This window comes from Miscanthus floridulus, chromosome 7, assembly GCF_019320115.1.
Source record: "Miscanthus floridulus cultivar M001 chromosome 7, ASM1932011v1, whole genome shotgun sequence".
NCBI classification, from domain to species: domain Eukaryota; kingdom Viridiplantae; phylum Streptophyta; class Magnoliopsida; order Poales; family Poaceae; genus Miscanthus; species Miscanthus floridulus.
In genome coordinates, this window is record NC_089586.1 from 82,351,584 (window position 1) to 82,369,046 (window position 17,463).

A 17,463-nucleotide genomic window follows, 5' to 3' on the forward strand; every position below is an offset into this window, starting at 1 on the left:
TAGCCTGCTCCTCATCTTCCTCCTCACCACCACCGGGCGACCGGCCGGCCGGTCTCTCTCATCCATCTCCTTCCTGCAGTCCTGCTCGTACATCACTTTGTAGCCGCCGCGCGCTCCTCGATCTCTCTCGTTCGCGCTCCGACCTCCGAATCCGAAGAAGAAGAAGGAGAAGAAGATGACTTGCTGACCGACCAACCGACAGACGGACATGATGATCATCGTATCGTCGTCGTCAGGTAACGGCGGCGGCGGCTGCATGCGTGCGTGAGCTAGCGTGACACACGATCGACGACTTGCTGTTTGCTGGATAAAGAAGATGCGCTTCTCCTCGCCTTGGCCTCACCGGCATCGTCGGCAGGTGAGGTATTCATGCTTGCTTTTGCACACGGTCGGTCGTCCTACTCCTTACTCCGATATCGATCCTCCATTAACGTCGACCCTAGGTAGCTACTTACTAACTTTCTTCGCTTTCGCTCTCTTCTTTTCGGCTGTGGTCCGGCCTGCTGCCCGCAACTGGTGTCGTCGTGCATCATCATATCAGATGCTGAGATGCATGCATGTCAAACGCCTGAAGCACGCAGAAGCTTTATTAGCTTCCTATATTATATATGCTCTTACTACATAAGACTAAAAGCATTCCGACCCGATCCGATCGATTTATATATAATATCCCACGTGTGTATATACACATAATAGGAGTACTGCTTACTACGTACTGTTTACACCATGTGTGTCATGATTTAACCCTAGCGCTAGTACTAGCTAGTGGGCCGGGTCTCCACGCGGCTAGTGGGCCGGGTCTCCACGCGCGGTCATATATATCCATCCAAAGGTGCACTTGATAATAAGTAGCTCAGCCGTTATTGCAAATTTTGCTTGCATAAACTCCTTTTAATTTGGACGGACGAATAAACGACGATGCTTACTTCTTCTCTGCAAATTAAACCACCACCTGGAATCAGTACCAGCAGGCCACCTCATCAGCTATTCCAGTATTATATTCCTTTGGGATCTATCGGAGGTCCAACAAACCAAACCCCGTAGATTTTTGCTGCACCATCTCATCACACATAATTATATATAAGTTCGCATCCCTTATACAGTGTACGTCGTCAAATTTTATGCCAACATTGACCAAATTCCATCAAATAATAAAGCGTTGTCGTTGCCACGGATTTCTCTTCATGACCAGTATCATATGAACCAGAATAGTATGATCCAATAATCCCACATTTAGAGCAAACTCTCTGAGCTTTTTTTTATCATTTCATATTATAGGAACAAAAAAAAAAATCTCTAGCTCTAACAGCTTTTTGGTCAACTAGATCGTCTCAAGTATTCCTATTCGCTTGCCAAATATAGAGAGTGAAGCTAGCTCTCTTAAGCGTCGAACAAGATATAGAAAAAGTTGTTGTAGTGGGGTGGGAGATATATAAGTGATCTTTATTAGATTGACTCTTTAAATAAGAATTTAGAGAGTTGATTTTAAAAATAACAGATGCTCCGTAAGGCTAATAATGGTTGGTTGCTAGCTATAAGAATACTTACAGCCACTTTTCAGCCCACCCATAGTAGTTACATCTTTATTACTAATATATGGTCCATTGTCTCTCTCACAAAGTTTCTTAGTTCTCTCTCTTCTCTTTTCTCTCCTCCACCCCAACATTTAGTCTGCTTACGATCTATTATTATACTTACTCTTCTGGATTTCAGTCCTCTAAGACCTCAAGTACCGCCTCTTCGTCGAATATAGTGCTAGACATGTTCTACAGCAAAACGTGTTTAACGGTTTTCAGATGTACATATACGAGGAAAAAAGCTTTAGCCTACTGTACAAAATTGCTATGTACATGTGACTCAGATAACAAATTTTACCTCACTAGAAGGCCTCAATCCTCACTTTTGGGTTTTTTCCTTCAAAATTATTACTCCCTCGCACTTTTGGATTTTTCCTTCAAAATTATTACTCTCCGATAAAACATATAAAATAAGTAATGTTTTGGACACCGACACAACCACCAAAATTTAACCTTGATTTGTTGCAGATTATAGCAAATTAATATATGCATTTGTTAAGATATATTTTTGATTATATTCAAACATACTCCTACCATTTTCAAATATCTGAATCAACTTATAAAAAAGTAGTAACATGTAATTGAAACTTGAAATAGTAGCCTTAAGACAACACAAAATAAACGAAAGAGCGTAGCCTAGTGGTTATAAGAGCCTCAGCAGCACATCAGGTCCTAGTTTCGACTCCCCGTGGACGAATTTTTCAGGATTTAATGACGTTGTGCTTTTAGCGCTAGACGACGTTCCCGTCGAAAGTGCCAGGCACCCCTATAGCTAGCTGCATTATGACGTAGCATTGGGCACGCACAATTACAATGGAATTGCTCATTCAACTTCCTTGATTTGGTATGGGTATTTATATTTTTTAAGATTTATTGCATTATGACGTAGCAATGGGCACGCACAGTTACGATGGAATTGCTCATTCAAGTTCCTTGATTTGGTATGGGTATTTATATTTTTTAGATTTATTTTAGAAGAAATATAGGCGATATGCTCGTTAACGACATGATGTTTGTGGTGAATTTGTTATTCTCAAGATCATATGGTTAAAATTTGTGCATGGCGCGACATATTCATAGGAATGAGTTTATAGAAAGAAAAAATATATTTCCTTTTGTTACACTGATCCTTTTAGTTTACCAAATTTACCGCGTCGCACTACATGTATTAGTGTGACCAATATTAACTTTGCCTTATGCATGCATTAGTTTTTGCACGTCCATTCGCAACTGTGTGAAAAATGGTGCTTTGTGGCGCCATTTTCTTTTGACGAGTAAAAAAAATCATTTCTTACAATTTAGTGTTGAGAAAAGTATATAATTAAAATTTTGTGCAAAAAGAGGCTTAAAACTTAATGCGCTACAAATTCGAAGTAGGTCGCCATAATATGAGGAACGAGCATGCATGATGAACAAGTTATCCGCATCTCGCGCATGGTTTTGCAAAGAAACGTGTCGTAGAACGAACAGCTCTGCTTCGTGCTGCGCTAACTACTCTCTCTACTTTGCTAGCTCATTCAGTCATTCTCACTGCCCACTCACAAACTAAGGTAAGACAAGAAAATTAACCTACTCCTACCTCATGTTGGTCATCTCTTCTCTTGAGCTTGAAAGCAGCGTTCCGGAGGGCGCAGGACGAACCGACAGGTGAGGGCCGGGGGCAAACCACCGCCATTGTCCCGCCCTTGGAGCCGCGTGGCCGGGCACAGGTGAATGCCGTCGTCGCAGACATCGCCGCCGGTCGGGAGGCCGACTGCTCGCGGCTGGCACAAGCACGATGACCCAAGCACGCCGAGGGGCTTCTGCGCCAAGTACTTCTCCGTGGAGTCGTGCCTCCTGCTCGCCCTCGTCACCGTGCTGCTGCTGGTGCTCCCGCTCGTCCTGCCACCGCTCCCGCCGCCTCCGTTGGCGGTGCTGCTCGTGCCGGTCGCGATGCTGGCGGTGCTGCTCGTGCTCGCGCTCATGCCGGCGGTGGGAGGGGACCGGAACGAGGTCGTGGACGCGGCATCGTACTTGTAGCCTTGTAGATGGATGTACATTACCAAGTTTGCAATCCTTGTAGCCAGAGGTTTTCAAATTTTTAATGTCATGTACTCCATACCGGGCTTACCGGCGATGCTCTTTTGTTTTCATTTTAGTTTACTACTTTGCTCTAGTAATTATATGTCTTCCCTCTGTCTCGTCTTCAAATTCTAGTATACTGACTTGTTTCTCTTTTTATCAGCGTCCTTTTAGTTGCACTGTCAGAGTTCAAGCAATGTGTTGATACGAAGATCGGTCATACACCAACTAGGGCTAGATTGTCCGGGTCACCACAGACCAAAGAATGTAACGATGATCATACTTATGTCACCAAACATGGAGAGGTTTACAAGTAAATCACCAAAGGATAACCAATCGTGCTTGAGTGACAAAGAACGGCTAGTTTCCCCGCAATCTAGCAAAGGGACTGTTGAAGCTCTCGCCCGGGAGTGACCCGTCAGGCAAGGACGTCGCCAGGTTGCCCTAAGTCGGCCAGCAAGCCTAGAGCGTTATCTTTGGTCGTCCAATCAAGTGATGAACAACAACATAGAGGTTGGAAGAGATTAGGGCAAAGAGATTACTATACAGACACATCTGGTGCACCCGTGTGGTGCACACCGAACATGTCCTGTGAGTACTGAGCCACCAAGACATCAAATGCAGACCTCTCTGGTAGAATGGTGCGGTGGGCATGTCCAGTGCACCACGCCGGACATGTCTGGCGAGTGCTTTGGCATAGGACCCAGCCAAGCACAGTCTCTGGTCGAGCTGTCCGGTGCAGCACGTTCAGTGTGCACCAGACACTACTATGTCAGGCCTTGTTTGCTATCTAAAGAAGGCGCGCTATTGCTGGTCCGCGGGTGCACCACTGGACACGTCTGGTGCCTGCAGAAACCCACCAAACACATTCAATTTGAATGCCTTTAGTGTTTGGTTTTGTTTCCAACTATCCCCGGGCTTCATCTGAGTTAGTTAGCGCTAGTTTTCACATGTGTGCACCACATCCACTCACTAGACTCGACTAGGCCAAGCTACCCATTCATACCCTCTATATAGTACGAACAAAGAAAAAACTAAGATCCTATCACTATTCTAAGTGTCCCTCGACACCATCGACATAGTCAATACTTACTCTTTGTACTCATCCTTTTAAAACCAAAATGAATACCACCAATTAGAGGCATGAAAATCATAATTGCCCATCCATCATCATCATTGTGACCTCACTAAAGTAATGTCACTGCACACACGTTAGTCACAATGATTGTGTTGTCATTAATCACAAAAACCGAATTAGGAGCGTAGATGCTTTCAATCTCCCCCATTTTGGTGATTGGTGACAATACAACCTCGAGTATGTGCATAAAGAAAGGATTTGATGTTTTCAATACTTGGTGTGCATCAACATGTGACAATAAAGAGCAAAGGGGCTAGAGCGAGATCATGCAAGCAAAATCCACAACATGTATTCAGAAGATAAGAAATAAGCGCGAGTACAACAAAGAGGGCTTGTTCGACATAAAATCTAACAAAAGCACAAGCAAACAAACAACGAGCTGACATGGCATAATATAAAAGTAGATATCACACATGTCACAGAGTATTAACACAAGTATCATACAATGCATGAAACATGAACATGATGTAAAAGGGGTAGCACGCAAAAGATATCAAATCTCATCTCTCTCCTCTCCCCCTTTGGCGTCAAGCACCAAAACCTAATTGTTAGATAGAGGGATGGTCACAGTCCAGCCTTCCCTTATATCATGTATTTCTCGCTGTCATACCCATGGATTCGACTTGTTTCTGGAATTCTGCTTTTTCCTAGGTAGGTACTCGCTGGCCAGTGTGTCTGTTGGATTTTTTTGTTATTTTTTCATTTGAAGTCTGATCGATATGTGGGTTTCCAGGGTGGATCCTTGAAACCTCTGAGTACAGCCACATGTGCTTTCTTGGAGGGTGGGTTCTGCTAACGTGGGCGTTACATTAGGCTAGTTATGCTCCTACTTATCTGCCTTTTTCTTTTCATGAGTTTTGGGAGCCTAATTTACCAAGGGGTTTCTACCTTTTTCTTGATCCAGTAGACCTCCTTGGCAGTGGTGCCAACGATGGAGAAGGAGATGGATCTCTCCTTGGCGATGGCTTAGGAGAATGATCAATGACACAGGATCGGAGGTGGTGCCGTAGGAGAAGGAATCTTCCTTAGCGACAATGGCATAGGAGGTAGTGTCATAGGAGGAGCCTTCCTTGGTGGCGACAACATAGGAGATGGTGCCATAGGAGAAGGAGCCTTCCTTGGTGGTGACGGCAAAGGAGGCAGTGCCGTAGGAGGAGCCCTCCTTGGTGTAGATGGCATAGGAGGTGGTGGCTAGGAAACCCTAGGCGGTGTTGATGAATGACCGCCATTGTTGCCCTCTTCATCCAAAGAGGAATCATCATTATGAAATTGTATGTAGCGTTTGCGCCGCACCACAAAGACCCCTGTTCCCACCAAGTGTCTGGTGTCTTCCTTAGGCGGATGATCAAGCACTAATGTCTTGTACCTTCTCTTCATAATACTATCGATGCTGACATTAGCATACCCTCTCAGTATTTCAGCCTCGTGTAGTAGCTGTAACACCTCTGTGTTAAGCATCGCAATTTGCACTTGCATTTCATGAGCATAAGCATCATCCAAGCATTCATGAACATGATCATATGAAATTTCATCTCATTCTTATACTTTTTTACATGAAATGTTGATTCATATATATATATGCTAATGCTTACATATGCTAGGATTTACATGTGACCAATGTATAAAATGTTTGTGGGACCTTGGGAGTACCTTAAACTTGTTTAGAATGTCACATGGAACAACTTTGGTATTCATGACTTGGACCCATTTGGCCTCTAAGTCATGGTTATAGTGTAGGCTTTCATTTTCAAGTTGTATGTTTGACCTAAGTTGAACTATAGCATAGAGTGTTTGAATGGCATTACACCCTTAAGCAAAGTTGTAGTACTTGACTAGGATAACAACATTCATTTTTGGGCCAAGGTCTAATTCAGTGCATAGCATGCTCCAAAATAGCTCACAAGTTTCAATAAAGTGCTGTTTTGGACTTGCAAAATTTTTCTAAGTCTAAAACGAGGATTTCAGTTTTAAGTGCAGCACTTTAGGGCTTTGTAGATTTTTAAACTATTGAGAATTTGGGGATTCTTCCTAAAGCAAAGTTGGAGATCTCATGTAGCTCTACAACTTTCATTAAGGAAGTTTTTGCTAATTTACAACGGATTAAGAGTAATTGGATCACCAATTCACGCTGTAAGTTGGTGAAGGCAGCGCCTAAACCGCGCCCGCGCGCCCGGTAGTGGCCGACCGGCCACAGGCCGCAGCTGCCGTGTGGTGGCCGTATGCCGATGTTGGCCTGGCTGGTCAGGCCAACGTGGGCCCTTAAGTGCCACGCACCCACAGCGCTCATTCACTCTTGCTCTCTCGCCCCCTCTGTGCCTCGCCTTCACGCGCCCATGCAAACCACAGAGCCGCCGTCGCCGTCGCACCTCCACTGAGCTCACGCACAACCACCACCGCACCACCGTCCAATCCATCTTGCTCACAGCTCTGCCACCACCTCCTCCACCTTGCCAACCTACTTACACCACCATTCGAGCAAGGGTAAGGCCGCATTTCGCCTCGCCGCAGCCGCCATTGTCACCGGAGTGCCACCGCGCTCATGGCTCACCATGGCTCTGCCGTTCCACCGCATCGCATGCCTTCATTTTCTTTGGTCCAACACCACGCTAGGGTCTAGCAGCTTAGGCCAGAGTTAGGGATGACGCTACCACATGACGGCGCCAAAACAAGTCGTCACCCCACGTGCGCCCGCCATGGGCACTGTGGCGCTTGAGCTCGCCGCCATCGAGTTAGTTCACCGTCTCCCTCCTTTCTCGTGTGCCTTAGATTGAGTAACCCTAGGCCTCGCTAGTGGCATGACAGAGACCCTCCTTTCGCCGTCATTTAGCTGGAACAACATGAGCACCACCATGCTCCGTGAGCCGCCGCACGGCCATGCACGTGGCCAAGCTCACCGGCGCCACCTCATGCCCTCACCTACACAGTGTAGCTTCGTTAGGTCACCAGGATGGAGTAGCCATCCTCGCCTAAGCGTGTCGTAGCCAGAGATGGCCAGCATACCACCACCAACCTCTACCATCCACCATGGCTGTCGTCGAGCTTACTCTGGTGAGTCTCTGGACCAACCAAGTGCACCCATCGATGCGGGACATCGAGGCGAAGCCGTCGGTGGTGACCTCACCGCCGGTGACCTCGTCGGCGACGAGCAGTGGCCGATCAATCACTGTGCTCTGCTCTATGTGACTGACATGTGGGGCTAGATTGACTCGGGGTCCCGTTGTCAGCCTCTGGGTACACTAGAGTCGGGTGTGTCTAGCATTTAGGTTTAGTTTGATTTTTTTATTTCTTTCACAGATTTGAAAGCATGTTTCAAAAATTCACATCTAGAGTCAGGAGTGTCCAATTTTAGTGAACCAAGTTTTTTTAGTTTCGTATTGAAATGTAGTATTTGATAAAAATATGAGATGTACTATTTATTATATTTTTCTAGGAGAATAAAATGTAGCTAGATAAATCATTTTAAATGGTTTCTATCTTGTAAATTGCATAACTTGAGCTAGAAAAGTGATAAAATTGTGATTCCAATTTTGCTGGTCTTTTGTTGGCATGCTCTAGCTAGAAAAAATATTAAACCTACAGTAAACATACTTTTAAAATGGTCTTCATATTTAATCCTAATTATTTGCTAGTTTCTAGTGAAATTAGTTAAGGTAAAAATACATAACATATGATCATGCAAATTTTTACATAGTATTCTTATACTTGGAGGAATGTAAGAAAACTATTAAATCTATTGGTTGACACTTTTCACTATGCTAAACTATTTTTGCTAAAAGCTGCCTATGTAACTAGGCATTTTTGTAGAGGTAGTTGTACTTATCAAAATCGAATGAAATTTGCATAGTGGACTACTGAGGTCATTTGTAGACAACTATAATTTTATTAGAATTTATTAAGCTCAAGAATTATTTATCCTTTAAATCACCCTATTATTTAAGGAAAATAATAAATGGATATAAATAAGTTAGTTATGTTTGACCATGATGTTTTCTAGGGTACTTGTGATACATATGATCTGTTGATATTATTAACAAGGCTTAAAAGCAATTGGTTGTATGCAACTAGTTAATTATTGCTTTATAATTCAACTAGATGACTGCATATATAGTTTCGGTTGAGTGGATAATTTAATGCTGATAATGATATTTTCTATAAAACTTGTTAATAACAAAGTTGTAGATAACTTACTTATCTACCTTGTGTTAAATTTTCATAGTCATAGGGCTTTTGGTTTAAGAATTATGGTGGTTAGAAGTCTGCTATAAGAAATGCTTACTCTCTGTACAGATTTGAATGATCGAATTGTTTGACCTAGATAACTGCTGAATCACATTAAGATGATAAAAATAAAGTTATATCCAATATCATAAGATTTATAGAATGTCCACAACCATATTATTTTGATGTGTATAACTCCAGTTATGGTCAAAACTAGTGGCTGTTGTCCTATAGTCCAGAAAATAATTTACATAAGTGTTTGCTTAAGTAGTAGAGAAAAGATATGCGCCTACTCAGTAAAATAAGATGCAACTTGTTATTACATTAATGCAATGCTATTAAAAACACTTATGAGGATGTATTCAACACATCATATCATATTATACATGTCATTATATATGCATTCGTAATATCTTATTCCATGCTCATGCATATAGGATCGTCCGAAGAGATAACTCTCCTAGAGTTCAATGAGGAAGCAGAGGAGGATCAATAGGAGACATCTTAGGCCATAGCTCTAGGAGAAGAGGAGCAGACTCTCAAAGATCTCCCTGAGTGCCTGGATCACCAGCTAACCTCTTTCCTCAAAGGCAAGCCCCGGAGCATTCTAAGTCTCCCATGTTTTATAAAATATTACTTGAATCCTTTATGTTTGATGCATTAGGTTATAAGAGTTGATTGGAAACACTTGATGCATAGAACTACCTTGTCTAGTTACATATACCTTTAACCCTGTGTAGGTCCATGATCGAATATATGCTTAGCCATGCTTAGATCGGTAGAAGTTGGGTGATTTTCTGTCACCTGCGAGATATAGGTGGATACCAAAGCACGGTTGGCTATATTTGCTATCGTGGCAAAGAACCATGAGGTAATGAAATGGAGGCTAGGTGGAGTCTATGTGTAGGTGGACTCATATGATTTCATCTGCTCCAATTAAGGACCGTACTGTTGTTGGCACTTCTGACAAGATTGAACGCATGCCTCTCACTTAGCTGACCGGATAACTCGTTCCGACCGCGAAGCCGAGTAGCTCAACTCAGGTCGGGCCCCACTCTGTTAGAGTGCACACTCTGGATGGTAGTAAGGATGTGCGGGGAGCAGCCATGAGCCTAAGGGCAGGGTAGTCCTGATCATCCTGGCAGCTGGTTGTCCTTGATTGTGCGGCGCTAGGTGAACCTGCGAAATGTGTACCTGAGTTATACCAAAGGTGACCTAAGGTAACTGTTGATCTAGTCTGCCTGGGTTTGTGTTAGGAATAAATTCCCAGCTGGTTGAAATCGATTCAAATCACCGTCTCTCCCGGATAGTGAGAAACTTGGCTAGCCCCAACATCGTAGTAATTGTGTTATGAAATGTGATGGTTTGGATGAACATGGAATTACTACACCGGCTATGGTTACTATTTTATGCTACTAAATGGTATACTTCATGTTTGGCATAAGTTAGTCGCTAATCTAGAGATGAATAAATATAATTAACTTGATGACCGAATTATAATTGTAAAATTGAGTTTGTCGCTTTTATGCAAAATGTTGTCAAGCTACCTCCACTTATAAAGCCATGCATAATCCTTGGAGTCACATTATTTTTGGTGTATGACGAGTAAGTCTAACTGAGTACCTTCTTATACTCAGGGTTTTATTCCCATTGTTGAAGATGGTACAACTTATCACGGCTATTGCAAGAACTGCTTCTGTCCCGCCGTGGACGAGGAGTGAGCCCTAGCCAGGCATCTCTTATTAATCCTCCTTATATGCTTTTGTGGAAGTTTGATCACGAACTGGCACTATGTATTTGAAGTATGATGGCATATGTTAGTTTCAAACTTTAATTTGCTTCCACTGCTATTTATTGAACTTGGTTTGTAATAACCTTAATTCATACTTTGATGGATGAACTGTATTTGTGAACTTTATGTAACATGTGACATGTATGTTGAATCAGATACGATCTTGGTTGTATGTTGATGGTTAATCGAGACCCATCGTGGTACTCGATGGACTACTAGGTTTATATGTGCTCAAGTATGACAGTGTGACTGTTTGCGGGCTGCCATTGTACTTGTGCTCTTATAAATTGGTCGGTTCTACTACATCTGGCATCAGAGCAAGATTTAATATTAATTGCCACATGTGTATTTAAAACAAAGATTTTTGTTTTCCAAAACCAGTTTTTAGCAACTTATAGCTATATATATAGGTGTTTAAAACCTAGAGTTTGAATCTAAAGTATGCCATGATCACTTCCTTTGTGCTCAGTTAAGGACTTTAGGTGGCTAATTAAGTACTAACTTAGGGATTTTCAATTTCATCGTCCATACGGCGTGCTATTGTATGAATGCCATTCACTTGAGTGGTAATGTATGGATCAAATGCCTCTACGCCCAAGGTAAGATGACAATCATCATCACAGTGGTATGACCACAAGATGTGAGCGTGCGGTCTATGGAGAGAGTTAGCTTTGATACTAAAGTGTATATATGCTTCATATATATACAGAAGTATTTAATTGTGGGTTAGCTTTGATATGACTGTGTATGCATATTTATATGTATATATAGGACGTATTTACTTTCGGTTAGCTTTGATACAGAAGTATATATATATGGGTATATATATATATATGGAAGTATTTAGGTTGCAACTTAGAGCCTAGATTTACATTCTACATGTATAATTGTGGGGTTGGGCTGAAATAAAATTCTTGTGCAGGTACACTAACATCAAAATGTGTAGCCCGACTAGCTACGCTATATATGAGAGAACGTATGTATGCCATCATGTATGTCATCGTTTATGTCGTTAGAAATAATTGTTCCTAAGTTTGTAAGGACGTACGGAACGTACATGCATCATGATAAATCATTATTTCATACTTGCATTATTCCTCCTATTATAAATCTCTTACTCGGTTATGTAACTCTTATCCATTATGACTTTATCTCATGAGAGTTGCACATGTTGTTGGTACAGATGGCAGCACTAGCTGGAAGTGAGAATTTCATGTTGATGTTTGGAACTCATGCCCTACTTTGGAGAGTCTTGCATTATGTGGGGTATCGTGAACCGCCCCTCTTTTACTGGAATGAAGTATACCTGGAGGGACAACCATGGTATGAAGTATAGCTAACCATACCAGCTCACAACCAAGCACCTTTCTGGCAGGAATGGAAGGCGGAATCTGAAGGAAGAACTCCTTGGGAGGCTGCCCAAGTAGTAGCCTTTGAGGTACTGAGTCAAATTTGTCAGCAACATGGGGATGAGCTTACCGGCAGTGCCGCTGGTACTTTTCTTTGGGTGGATCTATCCACAATAGTATGGGCACAGTGCAACAACAATGCGTTGATCCGAGATCAGGATGAGTGGGCAGACTATTCTACTCCCGCTATGAGCACTATGTTTATAGTAATGAAGATGTTCTACACTCGTTAGGACACTAGGGACTTCTGGCAGGAGTCCTATACCACTTGCATGGATAAGCTCATGAGAGCCAAAGCTGCACAGCGTAAGCTAAAGAAGCGTGTGCGCAAACACAAAAAGGTAGCAAGTGAGGCTCAATGGGAAACTGATCAAGCTTATATAGCTTTGGGAAATCTCCACACCCAAATGGAGCAAGTTGATTAGAAGAGAGCTACCACCCAAGAGGCAAGAGTGGATGATCGGACAGTGTTAGCAGGACTATGGGAGCAGCTAGAAGCCACCCATGCAGAGGCATTCACAGCTACATGCCAGCAGATCGTAGAAAACAACCATGCAGCTATGGTAGAAGCAGAACGAGACATGACCCAAGCCTTGAGCCTATAGCAAGGCTATGTCGAGAGGGACTTGTGCCAGCAGCTTGCACAGACCTAGAATGTGGTGGTTGATCTTTAGCATGAGGTGCATTTCTTGAACAATCAACCGCACCCAATCCTTAATGAAGAAGAAGATTCAGAGATGTTGGTCGAGGATGACAGTTGGGAGGAAGAAGTAGAACTAGAGGATGAGGATGATCCTATCTCCAACCTCAATAGCGAGCACGCGGAAGATTAGAGTCACCTAGTGACTAGTTAAAGCACTAGATGTATCCCTATTATTCATGTAATGGACTTGTAGCTTGAAGTTTGGTATTAGTGGTTTGACTTCCGTGTAATATTGGCACTCTGCATGTTGTTTCATGATGGGTTGAACTTTAATGAAATTCTAGTTTCATTTTATCAGTGATTATGACATGCATGTTAACGCGCTGTGAGCACGATAAGTGATCAAATTGGTGATGTCATGTTGCGAGAATGAATTATTATGCCTCTTTTTATTGTATGAATTTAAGATTCTCTCTAGTGATTTTAGTTTGGTATGATTATACAATTCATCTATAATCTCCTGACATCATCCAATAATCACTTACTGTTGCAACTTTACAGATGACTCGTACTCACACTGGAGCAGGCAACAACCAAGAGGGCAACAACGGTGACTTACCACCACCGCCACCACCATCTATGAATGAATTCTTTGCACAATTCTTGGGTAGTCAGAGAACAATGGAGGAAACATTGTGCCTCATCGCGTAGAACACTGCTCGTGCTCATCAGCAACAACAGCGGCCTGAGCCGAATCAATACAGCTCTTTCAAGGATTTTCTGGACACCAAGCCTTCATCTTCAGGGTGGCCGAAGAACCACTTTAGGTGGATGAATGGCTTAACACAATTGAGCAAAAGTTCCGTCTATTGAGAGTTATAGAGCATCAGAAGGTAGAATATGTGTCCCATCAACTGCAGGGACCGGCTGGGATATGGTGAACCCATTTCCTATCCTCTTTACCTGCCAACACACAGGTCACATGGGAGCAATTTAGGTTTGCCTTTAGGGGACATCACATTCCCTCAGGGATAATGCGCATGAAAAGTAGCCGAGTTCATGCAACTCACATAAGGGACCAAGACTCTTACGGAGTACATGCATGCATTCAACAATTTGTCATGTTATGCCCTAGGGTTCGTCAATACAGAAGAAAAGAAGATTGAAAGCTTTAAGAGAGGCTTTAGCACTAAGCTAATGAAAACCATGGCCAACTCGAGGTGCACCACATACAATGAGTTCATCAGTGATGCCTTGACTCAAGAGAACTAGAACAATCTGCATGCGGCAGCAAAGGGCCACAAGAGAGCAGCTGAGGCAAGCGCCTCAGGGTCTTCCCAGTTTAGAGCTCCAGTGGCGGCTAGGCCATAGTTTCGACCACCGGCGCCCAAGTTCATGTCTCCTCCACCAAAATCCTAGGCCAACCGACCTTAGAAGGTGTTTCATAAGGCATTCACCATTGGCCTACCCAAGGGAAATGGAGGGCAAGGAAGCTTAGCAGGACCTAGGAGCAATCAACCATGCTTCAACTATAATCAGTTGGGCCATTGGTCCAAAGAGTGCCCCCATCCTAAGAAGAACAACAATCAAAGCCAGGGAAATCAAATACAGGCAAATCCTAAAGCACATCCTAGATACGTGCATTACACCACTATTGAAGAAGTTCCTATGGGAGAGGATGTCATAGCTGGTATGTTTCTTGTTAACAAATGTCCAGCCATTGTTTTATTTGATTCTAGAGCTTCTCATTTATTTATGAGCCAAACATTTGCATCCAAGTATGATCAGGAAGTAATTGAGGTAAACAAGGGTGGTTATAGTACAAGTTCAGCTGGGGCTACTATCTCTACAAATAAGATAGTCAAAGATGTGCGCATCTCTATCCAAGAGAGGGAGTATACGATGGATCTAATAGTATTACCCGGATTAGCCATAGATGTGATCTTAGGCATGAGTTGGATGAGTGACCATGGTGTTCTCATGGACACCTCCACTTGGACAATTATGTTGAGAGAACCAAAGGGAGGTAATGCTTTTCTAGTATCACTTCCCTGAAGTTTTGATCTCCGAAACTTGTCTTGTGCTATCCAAGCCACTACCCTTTATGATATTCTAGTGGTTTGTGAGTTTCTTGATGTATTTCTAGATGAGTTACCAGATTTACTACCTGATAGGGATGTGGAATTTAAGATTGAATTAGTGCCAGGTACGGCACCTATCTCAAGAAGACCCTATTGGATGCCACCAAATGAGTTAGCTGAACTTAAAATTTAGTTACAAGAACTATTGGACAAAGGTCTCATTCAATCTAGTTCATCTCCATGGGGATGTCCAGCTTTGTTTGTAAAGAAGAAGGACAAGTCCTTGAGAATATGTGTGGGTTATAGGGCGCTTAATGTTGTGACCATTATGAACAAGTATCCTTTGCCTCGTATCGATATCTTGTTCGATCAGTTAGCAAAAGCAAAGGTATTCTCCAAGAATGACTTGAGGTCAGGCTATCATCAGATTAAGATCAGGCCAGAGGATATACCTAAAATAGCTTTCTCCACTAGGTATGGCTTGTACGAGTATTTGGTCATGTCTTTTAGACTAACGAATGCTCCTGCCTACTTCATATACTTGATGAATTCAGTATTCATGCCCGAGCTCGACAAGTTCGTTGTTGTGTTTATCGATGATATCTTGATTTATTCCGAGAATGAAGCAGACCATGCAGAGCATCTGAGAATTGTTTTGTCCTGATTGAAGGAACATAAGTTATATGCCAAGCTTAGCAAGTGTGAGTTCTGGTTGAGCAAAGTACCTTTCTTGGGTCACACCTTATCTAGAGATCAAATATCTATAGACCCATCTAAAGTACAAGAGGTCACGGATTGAAAGGCCCCGACTTCGGCTCATGAAGTTCAGAGTTTTCTAGGGTTAGTAGGCTACTATCGTTGTTTCATTCCTGATTTCTCTAAGATAGCTAAGCCCATGACCAGACTACTATAGAAAGATGAAAAGTTCAGTCGGACGCTAGAGTGTGAAGTAGCTTTTCACACCCTAAGGACACTGTTAACTACAACTCCTGTTTTAGCACAACCCGACATTGAAAAGCCTTTCAATGTGTTCTATGATGCATCGGGTATAGGTTTGGGGTGTGTGCTCATGCAAGAAGGAAGAGTTATTGCCTATGCTTCTCGGTAGTTGAGAAAACATGAAGTCAATTACCCTACGCATGATTTAGAGCTTGCAACAGTTGTTCATGCATTGAAGATATGGAGACACTACTTGTTGGGAAACGTATGTCACATATATACTAACCATAAAAGTCTCAAATATATCTTCACTCAACCTAAGCTAAACATGAGACAGCGAAAATGGTTAGAGCTAATCAAGGACTACAATTTGGAAGTGCACTACCATCTAGGAAAAGCCAATGTTGTAGCAGATGCACTTAGTCAGAAATCTCATTGCAATACTTTAGAAGCATTGTTGGAAGATGGAGCTACTGATGTGTACTAGTGAACTTGATCAATCTGAATCAATCTACCTGTTGGGAGGGAGCGCATCCCCTTTTATAGATGAAAAGGATGGCCTTACAAGTGAGAGGGGGAGAGTACGTATGCTACTAAGCCTTGTTGCCCACGCTGGTAGGTACAGGATGATGGTAGGCGCCCACAATACTATTGAATATCAGGATGCACGTGGGAGGTCGTATTGTCTTCTTTGGGTATGGCAGACGTTGGCGCCTACCATACTATGGATACCCGGAGGTGTGCAAGGGGTTCTACCATGTTTGCCTAGTACAGTAAATGCCGACGCCCACAACACTGTCGATGCCTAGAGGCATATGGGGGAGCCTTACCGTATGGGAGTTAATGGCGCCCGCAATACTATAGGGGAAAATATCGGCGCCTACAACACTGCTTGCATTCTGTCATGTCAGGGAGGTCATAGGATATGGTCCTCGGTATTGCGGTTGACTTGGGTGCCCTACCTTGCTTTCTCTATCTGTTTCCTGGTCCTTACCGAGCAGGGGTCTATAGGGTCAAGATGGTGGACTAGAGGGGGGGTGAATAGTCCTTTCTAAAATTAATCGCGTCGGCTAACCGAAACAAGTGCGGAATTAAAATGATCGGTCTAGCCAAGACTACACCCTTCTATCTATGTTCTCTAGCACCTTCTAAAGATACTAATCAAGCAACAAAGGTGCCAGGCTAGCTAGAGCTCACCTAACCAATTCTAGGAGCAAGGTCACACAAACCTATGCCACTAGTACTTTAAGCAACAAGTGAACTCCTACACATGCTAGTAAGCAAAAGCACAAAGTCACCTAATGCTCACTAGCAATGCTCAATAATAAGGCAACCAATGCCAAATTAGAGAGCACAAATACTTAGCTACACAAACTAAGCAAAGTGGCTAACAAGGTTACACAAACCAAATTAGCCACGCAAGGGAGCTACTTTTATGCTACACAAGCAAGAAGGTAACTAGTAAGTTACACAAGCTAACTAATTACAAGAGCAACTACACAAGCTCAATGTATATGAAAGTAATTACAAGCTTGTGTAACGAGGATGCAAACCAATGGGAAGAACAAGGTTGACACGGTGATTTTTCTCCCGAGGTTCACGTGC

The 17,463-nt window shown here is 42.9% G+C and overlaps 1 protein-coding gene across 6 annotated transcripts; it reads left to right on the top strand.

The window, feature by feature from the left end:
* On the top strand, positions 1-3,761 carry LOC136463599 (protein AUXIN-REGULATED GENE INVOLVED IN ORGAN SIZE-like). Of its 6 annotated transcripts, none has more exons than XM_066462583.1 (2): positions 1-363; positions 3,184-3,761. In XM_066462583.1, the coding sequence occupies exon 2, from the start codon at positions 3,291-3,293 to the stop codon at positions 3,594-3,596; it is 306 nt and encodes a 101-aa protein (XP_066318680.1). In that variant the 5' UTR covers positions 1-363; positions 3,184-3,290; the 3' UTR covers positions 3,597-3,761. The 6 variants fall into 6 exon arrangements, with proteins under 6 accessions (XP_066318680.1, XP_066318683.1, XP_066318681.1 ...); XM_066462586.1 differs by having other exon boundaries at positions 3,192-3,761; XM_066462584.1 differs by having other exon boundaries at positions 3,195-3,761.
* The last annotated feature ends 13,702 nt before the right edge of the window (positions 3,762-17,463 follow it).

Bases quoted from the DNA above. Each gene is read 5' to 3' on its own strand.
- LOC136463599 (XM_066462583.1), top strand. From the start codon at position 3,291: ATGCCGTCGTCGCAGACATCGCCGCCGGTCGGGAGGCCGACTGCTCGC.